The sequence below is a fragment of the Maudiozyma barnettii genome (genome assembly GCF_903064755.1).
Source record: "Maudiozyma barnettii strain CLIB 1767 genome assembly, contig: KABA2_02, whole genome shotgun sequence".
NCBI classification, from domain to species: Eukaryota; Fungi; Ascomycota; class Saccharomycetes; order Saccharomycetales; family Saccharomycetaceae; genus Maudiozyma; species Maudiozyma barnettii.
In genome coordinates, this window is record NW_024545239.1 from 621,020 (window position 1) to 633,891 (window position 12,872).

At 29.8% G+C, this 12,872-nt stretch overlaps 3 protein-coding genes across 3 annotated transcripts; 2 read left to right on the forward strand and 1 right to left on the reverse strand.

Annotated features, from left to right (window-relative positions):
- Positions 1-5,435: 5,435 nt before the first annotated feature.
- On the forward strand, positions 5,436-8,099 carry XBP1 (Xbp1p; the record flags this gene model as incomplete). The annotated part of the gene is made up of 1 exon (XM_041548968.1): positions 5,436-8,099. One exon carries the CDS (start codon positions 5,436-5,438, stop codon positions 8,097-8,099), a length of 2,664 nt encoding a protein of 887 aa, XP_041404902.1.
- Positions 8,100-9,837: 1,738 nt separating this feature from the next.
- Positions 9,838-11,433, forward strand: SHQ1 (Hsp90 cochaperone SHQ1; the record flags this gene model as incomplete). Its single annotated transcript, XM_041548969.1, has 1 exon — positions 9,838-11,433. The coding sequence occupies one exon, from the start codon at positions 9,838-9,840 to the stop codon at positions 11,431-11,433; it is 1,596 nt and encodes a 531-aa protein (XP_041404903.1).
- A 109-nt stretch (positions 11,434-11,542) lies between these two features.
- MOB1 (Mob1p) lies at positions 11,543-12,448 on the reverse strand (the record flags this gene model as incomplete). Its single annotated transcript, XM_041548970.1, has 1 exon — positions 11,543-12,448. The coding sequence occupies one exon, from the start codon at positions 12,446-12,448 to the stop codon at positions 11,543-11,545; it is 906 nt and encodes a 301-aa protein (XP_041404904.1).
- Between the last annotated feature and the right edge of the window lie 424 nt (positions 12,449-12,872).

Here is a 12,872-nt window from a genome sequence, read left to right on the forward strand (position 1 = left end):
AAATAACGCTCTTTAGAAGAAGAATAAGAAGAAGAGGAGAATAACCATAAAATAAAAGTCTTAAATAAAATTAGGTATTTTGATTACAACCCCTTCCAAATCGTTCTGTAAGATTGATTTTTACCAATTAGACTTTTTTTTGTATTTACAATAACTTGAGAGAAAGGAATGGAGTTATTGAACGAATTTATTTCGTAATCTGTTAGATGATATGCAGGTTTCTTCTTATGCGTGGTATAACCTAACAGAAAATCGTAGGATTGCTTATATATTACATATTATTACGATATGTTGTACGTAATAATATTATGTAAGTGAAATGCAAAAAACAAATCGTGACTTGTTTTGAATTGGAATGCCTATATTTATCCTGTCACTTTACTTAGATGGTAGCGACACAACATTTTCTTTTTTGAATTATCTAACATAACGCCTTTTAATAGAAGGGCCTCCAATGAGTTCAGCACCCTTCTATTATTTCAACTATAATTCATTGGTCCCATAGATTACTATGTTTTGTTAAAAGGTAGGAATATCTAACTTTCAATAACAACTCATAACTATTTGGAAAATATTCTACAATTAAGTTTGTGGACGTCGATTTCCACCCTCCATTGTTATTTCCCATGTTTTTTTTGGGAAAGAAACCAAACTGAACCATAAACAGAAAACAATGACCCACTTAATCTCTTGTTTTAAATACTTGCCCAACACACTGGATCAAAAACATTTCTAAGCAGCTCAATTGGAACATCAATTCCCCAATTGATATTAAAGAACCCCACGCGTTAAAGGATGTTTATGTTTGTTTTATTGACAAAAGAGGCAGATAATAGTAGAATAGTAATTGTTATAGAGGTATAAACAATATATCCTCTTTTGTGTAAAGTAAGTCCTTTAGTTGCCAAAAAGATATGGAAAAACGAGGTGACTCTTCCATTTCACCGGACTTCATGTATTTACTGTTTAGTGGTTCTTAAACGTGATGGGACAATAAACTTTGTTAAATCGAGTTAATCCTCATTTTATTTAATAGTTTTCTCAATTTAGAGTTTAATATATGGTCTTGTAAATGTAACTAAATCATTTTTTTTCCAACTTAATATGTTTTCTGTGATTGAATTCTTAATTTATTTGATAATTCAACTGGAAAATTAATAATATATATTTATACATATTGATTTCGATATGATGTTTCCTTTCTTATTTGTTAGATTATTTTATTTTGCTAATTAGTTAACCAATCATATAAAACCACATTAATATTATCGCTGTTTTATTTTTTTATTATATATTTATAATTATATTCTATTATCTGAAATAAATTAACAACTTATCTGAATAATATGAAATATCTAAAACAACATACTAAATCGCTACTGCATCCAACCGCTTTTTTTAACACTGTACCCTTTACTTACAGCAACAAGTAATTAGAATACAATGAATAACATTTCCATAAACTCAAAAAAACAAGTTGAAAAACTATTTGTAAAAAAACCCATTTAATAACAAATAACAATATACAATTACATAATTTGAGGGGTAGAAAGCAATCCTGAACGGCAATCTTCCTAATCAATTGGGATAACTACTAGAAGAAAATATAAAACGCTATGGAAGTTGTAAATAATGTTTTTCTCGTTTCCTTCTATTGTTTCAAATATTATTAATTTTCAATCTTTTATTATTTAGAATTAGTTATATTTAATATTAATATCAGTCTTATATTTATATTTTTTTATATGGGATTCCGTTTAAGGAAACACCTCGGCGAAGTTTGCGTCACAGAATAACGCCGGAGAAAGTTGAATAAAAAAGTTAAATTTCTTTTTCCCAGGATCAAAACATTTTTCATACAGTTCTTTCTATGAAATCTATATCTTTCACATTTTATAAGGAGAAACAAGTAAACAATAAAAATAGACTATGTCGTTATCATTTCATCTATGAAAAATTTACAGCTTTTCATGTGCCACATAGTTCTATTAAATATTTGAATTATCAAAATCAATTTTAACCCAAAAGTTAGTTTAAGTGATTTTGGAGTTTTTAGGTTTTTGTTCAATTTACTAGAAGTAACCCTCTCTATTTTGCTTATTTTAGATGATGTATCTTGCAATAATTACATTGCACTTAATATTATTGTTGTTATATTATAACTTGTTGAACACACAGCAATTTAAAACAAAAAAATAAAAATTCCTGTAATGATCAGTGTTTGCAAAATAAATATAATACGTGACGTTTAAAAATGGTAATATTATTTGTATTTTAATACTACTCTATATCATGGTTTACTTCCGAAGTTTGGGAGTGCAAAGACACGTGTAGAAAATAATAATTATTATCAAATTAAAAACATGAATTCCAAGTGGGTTTTGCAAATAAACCCTATAGAGGAAAATATAAAATTTGAACTATTTTTATTTAGAGTAGTTATCTACAGATTTGAGAGTTGATTACAAAATCTTATTAACTGTTTGTTTTCTTTTCTTTTTTAATCTTTAAAACTTAATTTTAAAATAAAAAACTACGTAAGGGGTTTCACTCTTTCAAAAAATTTGCTTGTTCTTTGTTTCTATTAGATTAATGTTTTTCTAAAAACGAATATAAAGCTTTTTCATTACGAAGGAACAGACATCTCACGAAATTGACTAAAAGTTTAAAACTAAATCAAGTAAAATATCATGTGCAGTTTATTTTAAAATTAAAATAAACATAACTAGAGTTTACTAATTTATATTACAGACATACCCTGCATGCCATCGAAATTAGCTTAATGAAAGTTTCCCAGAAACATTTCACCTACAAGCGAATATAGATCCGTTAAATATAATTGAAGAAGAAATATTATATAATTGAAATTGAATCAAAATCCGTTTACATAGTTTCCTATTGTTTAATTATAAAAACATGTATATATAAAAATAAATTTAGTAAATTTACTTAGTGGAAAAGGAAAGATAAAACAATGCCCCTAAAGCGAATAATTAAATAAGCATCAATAATGCTTTACATTCATAATAAATCAGTTCACTATCAATATTATTCTGTAACAGTTCAATATTTGAAAGAAATCGCGAAGGAGAATCATGTTAATTCATCTTGCAGAGCTTAAATTTTATGAATAAGAAACTTTTTTTACAATATTTGTTTGCTTGTTTGGGGTTATTCTCCAGGATCAGTTATTTATATAATTCATATTGCATTTGGAAGAAAATACAAATAATATCTGTAAATATTATTTTATTTTTCGCAAGAAATATTCGTACAACTGTAGTGGAAAAACGACGAAATAAGAAAATAAACAAATAAACAAAAACATTGCGCGCATTTCTACTAGGTTTTCTTTGAATTTTAAATTTGGATTCCAAAAATGTTGGATCTTGCCCCAAATAAGAGCTTAGAATATTTGGCAGGACTAAAACGTTATCTCTTTATCATATGCATTCTTTATGTTTTCCAATAGAAAGGTTCCAGCCCTGCTGTTTTTTTCTTGTAGAATTTTCTTCCCGAACTTTGTGAATATTTTTTCTAAGAAAGCAAGCCACAAGAAACTGTTAAAGAGTGGGGTTGTCTGACCCGCTCGGCGACTCATATTGTTTATCAAATTTATTACCGGGTGGATTTAATTTTTAAAAGCTACTGCCTCCGTAAGATTACTGAAATAAGAGAATAGATATTCTTAGGAAAACAATAATAAATATGATAACTGTTTTTTTTCCTTTTTCATTTTGGTAACCGATTGGATTTTCCTTTTCTTCGAAATACTTTATTTTGTTTTTTCCGTGTCTCTGCTAAGGAACAATATTTTTTCCACAACATTCTGGTACTTCCGAAGTACCAGATCATTTAATTAAACTATAAGGTTTTTGTTATTGTTATCCGACAGTTTTACTGAAAAGATATCTGAAGAATTTTGAAAACTTATTGTTTATTTTGTGTGATTAATTAATATGGTGCATAGAAAAATACCGTAAAATTAAAGTTCTATTTATTATATTCCATAGTGCCTGCTTTTATAATAGGGCTCCCCTGATCTTAAGGGATATTAACATGTTTTACTCTGTTAAACTTATTTAAATTTCTTACTCAAGAAAAACTATAATCTTCTCGATGTTTTCAAAATATTTATACTTATACTTATGCTTATTTTATAGTGCAGTAGTATTAAGGAAGCGTTCCTTTTTTTTATACAGTAGTTTCACAAGCACCTCTTTATTGATTGGACACGGTACATTCTTTGAAATTTATTATTTACATATTTTAATTTTTTTCTCTTCATGTTCTTTATCTTACTCTTTATATTTCTTACATAATTTTAATCCCACGATCAGCTGAGTGGACTCAGTAAAAGATCGTACCATTCTTCTTAGGATAGTTCCGCAAAAATTATAATTGTAAATACTTGCATTGAAAAATTCATTATAAATCAAATATGGTTGTTCTTAACATCACTGTCCTCACAGCTTAATTTTATATTTTTATTTTATTTGCAGCTTCTATTACTATTATAAATTTTATTATCTTCCATTTGTTCCATTGCAGATGAAGTAAAAAGACAAAAAAAATATAGAAAAAGAAAAAAAAAATTACATAAAAATCCTGAGGAAAGGTCAATTAGTATCATATTGTTTGGGTATCGTTATATATACAAAGGATACAAGACCATCAATTAAGTTCAAATATATGTATACTCTTCGATTTATTGATTAACTCTTTATATCTATTTCGATCAACAAAAACAAAGCTAAGAAAACTAATAAACAAAAGGACATCTACATTCATCAAAGTTTTCAATAAATATTTACATCGATACAATATATAGGTACCTATCCATTCTACTGTCCTTTCAAAGTATTACATATATTGATCATATTTGTTTTTAGCTGAAACAATTTTATTTACCTTCTACTTTCATTTATTTCTCTTTATCTTTCATTTTTTTATTGTTCAAATAAATCATCATAGATTTTAGAATTAGTAGCATTCTGTCAATTGTTTAATACAAATTTCTGTTAGTTATATTATCCAATTAATTTTTATTTGCATCATACTGAAGTTATTATTATAGATCTAACTTACTTATATTTTTCGCATCTCGAGGTATATTTAATAAACAACAAAATTCTTTCATATTAAGAACAATTTGAACTAAACACCATACCATTTCGTATTACAGATATTCTTTAGCACAAATTACTCTATACTTCGAGATATAATTTTAGTCCTTTCAATAAATCTATCTAAGTTTTTCTTTTAGTAACAAACGAATGCAAATATCTACAAATACACCACACTTTTTTATACCGGCAACATCAAGATTTTTCAGGCAACACTAAAACATTGTTCAAAAACAAACAAACAGATAAATTAAAAAATTAAGAACAAGGAAATTATACATAACCAAACAAGTTACCTAACATTAAAACATGACCAATAATGGGAAAACTAAAAGTAAAACCGAAAGTAAAGCAAACACGACCACATCCCAATGTAATTCTACATCAACAGACGATCATCCATTACTCACCGATACAATTCATATCAAGAATTTCAAGTGGGATTCAAACGAAAATATAGAATTTCCAGTATCATATTTGGATCCATCAATAATTAAACTTACAAGCAGTCCATTGGATGATTACCAGAGGTCCTTCTTTAACTACATTCTTTTGAATGATAAAGATCTAGATCTTAATATTGAATATACAACTTATCGGACGAGTATAGCGGAACAATTCACATCACCAATATACCAAAGTAAACAGAAATATTCAAAAAAGCATGGAAGACATGCAGGTGGACACAGACGTTCGAAACATCTATTAGAATGTTTCGAATACCAATTACCAAATTTACGACAATCATTTCACAAAGATAGCTCTGATGAAGAAGATAGTGACAATATTGACTCCCCAGAGAAATTATTTAAAGTATACCGAGAGAGGCTATGTCTAGATAAACCAAACACATACGTTCTTGATGGTTTCATCATTGAAGATCTTGTAGAGGATGAAAAATCAGCGACTGAAAAGGAAAGTAATGACGCTGAAGGGTATACCAAAAGTAATTTAACTCCTAATACAGAAGGAACTCAAACACTGATAAAACGAAGCAGCAACGTAAGTTTGCAAAATCTAATCCATCCCGAGCAATCAATCAAAGATATAACGCTTGAAAATATTAGTTATTCTTTAACCAAAAATCAAAAGTTTAGGTTACAAAAAATGGATCACAACTCAGAGAAAAACCAAAAAATAATTAATCCAAACAATTGTATTATATGGACATTTGAGGGTGGTTATGTTTTCTTAACGGGTATATGGAGACTTTATCAAGATGTTATGAAGGGTCTCATTACCATACCTCGTAAAAATTGTACCAATGATGCCATTTTACAAGAAGCATGTGCTGAGGAATTTAAAAAAGTGCTGGCCCATACCATTTTTAATTCGACATCAGGATCTGATTCTAAATCTCAGCAATCTAAGAAGAGACACCACCCAAACTCATCAATACCAAAACCTAACGAAAAAAACTTTTCTGCATCAAACAAAGAATCTTCAGAAACATCTTCTGATATTCTAGAAGAATTCAATAAGTTATTTTCTCAATCAAAATCAAAATATACTGATCTGCATTGGAACTCACTTCCAAGTTCTTTGAGACAAGAACTATTCGAGAGCTTCAAGAAGCATCTCATTAAGGAAAAGAATGTAGCGTCAAATTTTTTCAATGGATTCGATATGACACAACTAATTCATCGTATTCGTGGAGGATACATCAAAATCCAAGGTACCTGGATCCCAATGGAAATTGCCAAATTACTCTGTATTAAATTCTGTTTTCCGATAAGATACCTTCTAGTGCCCATATTTGGTCCAGATTTTCCAGATCATTGTGCTACTTGGTTCCTGGAGAATCAAAAGAACTTTAATCAGATGACGGAAGGTAATAAATCTTCAGAAAGTATTTACAATCCCATTACTAAAAAAACGCGTTCAGGTCATAAAAATCGTACTTCAACATTCACAAATAGTGATTCCATACCTAAGACAGATAGTTTCCATTCTGAAAGGGTATCTACTGATGATCCAATGGTGAGAATAAATAATAGAAATATACCACAGGATACCATTAACAGTTTATCAAATCAGGGAGATGGGAATTATATACAACATCCAGTTGTTGCGGCTCAATATCCTCAGAATTATCCTGGAACACTCGCTGCACAAAATAGATACCTATCAAGAGAAATACCAAATAAACCATATTTACCACATATTAACAGTTTAATCAATTCTTTACATGACGAAGTACCTAAACATAGAGAGTTATTAGACATGCCCTATCAAACTCCAACTTTACAAACTCCTAATAACGCTGCGAATATTCACCCTGGCAATAACATTCAAATGAATCAAGCATTCCTCGACGGTACTAGAGGTATCAATCAACCAGTTTATACCATGTCGACACATTATAACAATATACCCTCACCATCATACCCACATACTATTCAGTACCCACATCCTGTTGCATACGATCCTTATAATAAGAGAAATGATATTCATCAGATGGGTGGTCAGATTATTCCTATTCCGACCCCAACTTACCATCAAGGAAGACCAATCATCAATCATAATCAGCCTCTTTATGTAACAAACCAAATGGTACAAGGTCCTATCGGAGGCCAAGTTCCTACGCCTAACCAGGTTATGTATATTAATGAAGGTCAACATATTATTCCTCAACAAATTATACAAGATAATAATGGGTATCAAACTGGGCAATTATCTGTTAATCCACCTCAAAATCCCCAGTATAATTCCACGGAAAAACACCGTCAGTTAAACATGAATAGTAACATACCTCCAATGGGTATGCAACAACCAATGCAATCATATATTCCTCCCCAGTATATTAATAATGCAGGCGTAATTTCTCAAGGAAACAACAATAGAACTGTTCAACATTCTGGTCCATACATTATACAAGGGCCAAATGCAGAAAAGGAACAATATCATCATCCAGGTCAACTACCCCCAAACAACAGACAAAACCCTTATTGGAAAGATGGCAGGTATCAATAGCATATATCCATTTTTAAATGTTGCATTATCTAATAACTCGTATAACTATTACGCCAGTAATAATAATAATAATAATAATAATAATCATAATCATAATCATCATCATCATCATCTTTTTCATTATTATTGCAACATAATTTTATTTTGTCTTTCGTTCTTTGGCACTCCTAACTAGTTCATTGTCGTTGTTGTTGATACAAACAATTCACAAACGGCCTACACCAATGGTTGCCTAAATTCATTCCTAATTTAAATATTTACTGTGCATATATTTTAGTTTTTTTAAATCAATAGGTTAGGAAGAGTGAAAAATCGATACCAGATAGTATTTGGTTGTTCTTATTGTTTTAGATATATCAACTTTCTTTTTTATTTTTTTTCCTATTTTATTTTGTGTACACACATAGAGAGAAAAATAATTTCTGACTGTTATATTATTTGGTTGTGACAACGAATAAAATCAAAAACAAAGACAAAAAAAAAATTAAACAAGAAAATATTCTAACATTTTAATGTAACATAGCGTTCCAAATTATTATATTAAGCCATAAAATAGTTAAAATATACTGTTATTATCTTGATTCCTCCTATGTTATATGAAAAAATAGGAACAATAGAATCATGCAGAAAGGTGTTGCCAAGATGAGCAGCCAATAAAAAATATTAAAAAAAAGGAATAACTTTCATCGTCATGAATACCACTTTATAAAGTTGTGTTATGAACCTTTTCTCACCAATTATACTGACAAGAAACATCTAGCAGTTTTCAGAAGTACCAATAATTGTTGATAAAATTCAATGAAGTATTTTATTTTGAAGTGCAATTTTGAATGCCCTCAAAACTTTGTATCTGGTAATATCAATTCTAGGTATTACAACCTTATAACCCATATGTCAGAAAAAAAAAGCTCGCACAAGGGTCAACCGTTGGTGTGCAAATAGTATCCAGTATTCATTGGAATATTTTAAGTTATTTGTGACTAAATTTTATTCATAAAGTGAAAAACAAACAAAATTTTTCGATTATACCAAGATTAAAATATATGGTGACTGACAATCGAAAGAAAAATGGAATTCCATATAATGATCAGTAATATAAAGTCTAATCTTCACCTTAAAATGAAAAGACCGAAGTGTAATTATACAAGAAAATATTCCATTAGTGACAGGTATTGGAAGTAGGTCACTACCAGGCATATTTATACATCATTAAAAAGGTATAAACAAACATACACAAATTACATTGTAAATAAGAAGTACAGCTTCTTTATTAATTCTATATCAAGATTTGAAGTTTTGTAAATTCTCATTTTGAAGAAATCTCAATACTAATCCTGAAGGAATGACACCACGACACCAACCGTCTTAGGTTTTATTTTGCATTGCACTAGCTATCTATACCACTTATATTTTATACGTATCAATATAACTAATATTTGCTATACAATTCTTTTCTATAATACAGACTATTATGACAAAAAATACGATGTACACACATAATCCAGCCAAACGAAACTAAAGCAGAACTCGCGGTCTAAAGTAGAGCTTACGTAAATAGAAAAAGAAACGATGTCATCGAGTACTTTTTTTTTTGGACAAAAACTTTTCAATATTTAATAATTAAGGAAAAGACGTACTTTAAATGGCATACATATAGTTTATGAATTGACGCGAACCCATTAACATCGTTAGAAGTTCACATAGATACTTACCAAACCTCTACAGAGTTATAGCGATAATGATTACACCTAGATTCGAAATTACCCAGGATGATTCTTATTTATTTGTGAAAGTCCATATTTCATCCATAAGATTCAACTCTAATAACATTGAAGTGAATGTTACTGGTAATGTCTTAATATTCCATTTAGCACCTTATTATTTACGTCTGCGTTTTGACAATCCACTTCAAGAAGAACCTGAATTGGAGGATGATTCCAACGATAGTAACATAACTGAAAAATCGATGGCTACCTTTGTTCAAGGTGAAGAAGCTATATTACTCAAAGTTCCTAAGTTAAATAAAGGTCAAATCTTTGAAGATTTGGACTTACATAGTAAACTATTAGCAAGAATCGGAGAGACAACCCATCAGAACTCCTCTATACCAAAAGGTCCACTTATTCAAGAAATAGGTGAGCAAGCTTCTATGGATTCCAGCTCACAACAACAACAGAAAACTGAATCATTGGAAAACATTGAAAAGACCGGGAGATTATTTGATTGGGAAATCGAACAAACTGTTCCAAATGATGATGCTAATGATATGTTGGGGTTTAAATATGGGTTCAACAATAGTTATAACGATATAATTGGCGTGTCTTTATCAAATGGGAACGATATAAATGAATTAAATGACCCGGAACATACAAGTGCAAATGATAGAGTGGGAGAAAGAATAGAAAAAGGTAATTTTAAATTTGATGCAGAATATTATATCTCTGAATATATGACTTCTAAATATGGTACCGAAGAAGACATTGAAATCAATGGTATAAAAGAACTGATGAGTTTCAATCCACCCTTAGCTAAACAATTCCTAAAATGGTATAAAAAAAATCCTTCGAATGATGATCCTATGCCAATTGAATTTAACGAAAAAGAACAAGCTCAGATGCAAAATAATTTGCCGAAAAAGGAATATTTTGTGGATCCTCAATGTATGAAAACAAACTATATTACAATTTTATCATTGTTATTTAGTTATACGTTTGAACAAATCGAAAATGAAGGCACACATAACTCAGAGACAAGTTGGACTATCGGTAAATTAACTCCTCAAATCTCATTCTTAGATCAACAACTGAAATTGGATAATGTTGGAGCAAACGGTATAGTTGAAATATCACAAACCAATCTGAACAATGGGGGCAATAATAGTGTGGGTGAAGACTCCATTATCAGAGTAGCTATCGAATGTGGTATAAAAAGATCCCTGTCGTATCCACTTCATAGAAATTTCCAACTTTCTCAAAAGGCATGGAAAAATGCATATTATTTATTGAGAGGTGGTAAAAGATTAGTTATAAAAGCGTTATTAGATATTCATGAATGTTTTAGATTTCATGATATTTATTATGTTTATAATAAAGCGTTATTGGATGATCTTTGTTCATGGTTCATAAGTTACGGTGATGAGGTAATTATAAGAAGTCTTGCTATCCAAATGAAAAGAGAACTTGATACTGTAACCGAAGACAGTATCAGTTTTGATTGCATATCTGATGTTAATTTAGAGACTGCTGAACCTATCACTGAAAATTTGACGTTAAAAGAGATGGAAATATTAACAGAAAGTGAATATCTTTCACAACCAGCACCAAATACCGAATAAATAATTCAAAATGTCATTGTTTCTAATTAATATCGAACTTTTTATATGTATATGTTTATCTACATAGAAATAATAAAATATACAAGCTGAATCTTCATCAGCTAGAATATCACCTATCTCTTAATTCTGTAACCAATTCTAATAAAGGTCCAAAATCTGAGGGACGTAATAAATTAAATTCTTGTGCAAATAGACAAAAATGTCTAAAACTAGTATTTAACACAGTTTGTAAATTCAATTCAAGAACCTCATTGAAATGATGACAATATATATGAGCATATACTCTAAACAACCTTCTTAACATTGGAATAATAACTTTGTCAATAAATCTATCAGGGAAAACACCATCCCTCCTACTTGGGAATATTAATTCATCATCAAATTGATCCTGACACCACCTCATCAAACATTCAACATATTTTGGAGCACTAACAGAAACCGGAGATCTACCTTTTTCAAAGGACCATAAATATTCATATTCATTGGTAGCAATCATTCTTGGACATGATTCAGGTGAACAAAATTCAGTAATTGTACCGTACAACATATTAATTTGATTGTAAAAATCCACTACATGAACAGCTAACCATTCATTTTCATTTTCACCCTTTGGTAATTTGACAGCCTGATTTAAAACACCTTCAGAACCTAGAGTAGTCTCTACAATTTCCTTAATATCTTGATGAGTTGTTACTGTAGTTCCTGATACGGGCTGTATAAACGGTTTTTGATGTGAAGGGGTATAATTGAAATCGGTGACTTGTTGTTGCTGTTGTTGATCCAGAGGGGCATTAAATAAAGATGTATTGTTTCCACCTCTTTGTTTTACAGGGGTGGTCATAAAATTAGAATTAGAATTATATTCCGATTGTCCCTTATTAACCAAAGGAGAACCTTGACCATTTAGTTGGCTTTGATCCTGTGGTTGATCATTATTTCCAGTATTCCATTTGAAACCTCTTGTAGAACGTATAGTCTGTCCTGGACTTAAATGAAAATTTTGTAAAAATGACATTTTTGAAGACGAATAGAAGGAATGATTGATAGTGCTTAAATAAAATGGAAAAACACTTATCTGAAGATAGATATATCTTGGTTTGACCTGTTTCTATATATATATCCTTTAAAAGAGTATAACAAAGATACACGTTAGCCAAACAATTATTAATTATAGTGATATATTTAGAGTATATAATTATATCAATGAGATTTCCTACCAATTGCTGAAACACACTTCGTCACTTTGAGTTATAGCCTTCTCAATCCTGTTAACTTGATTTACCTCCTTCTCTATTCAACTTTCTCCCTCTGGCTTTGTTTTTATCAAATTATTTTTTGTTTGTTTTCCAATAACCCGATCAGGTCAATTAATATATACCCTTCCATACAAACCCTAGGGTTGACAATTAACCCTACACAAATAGTTCAATTTCATTTTT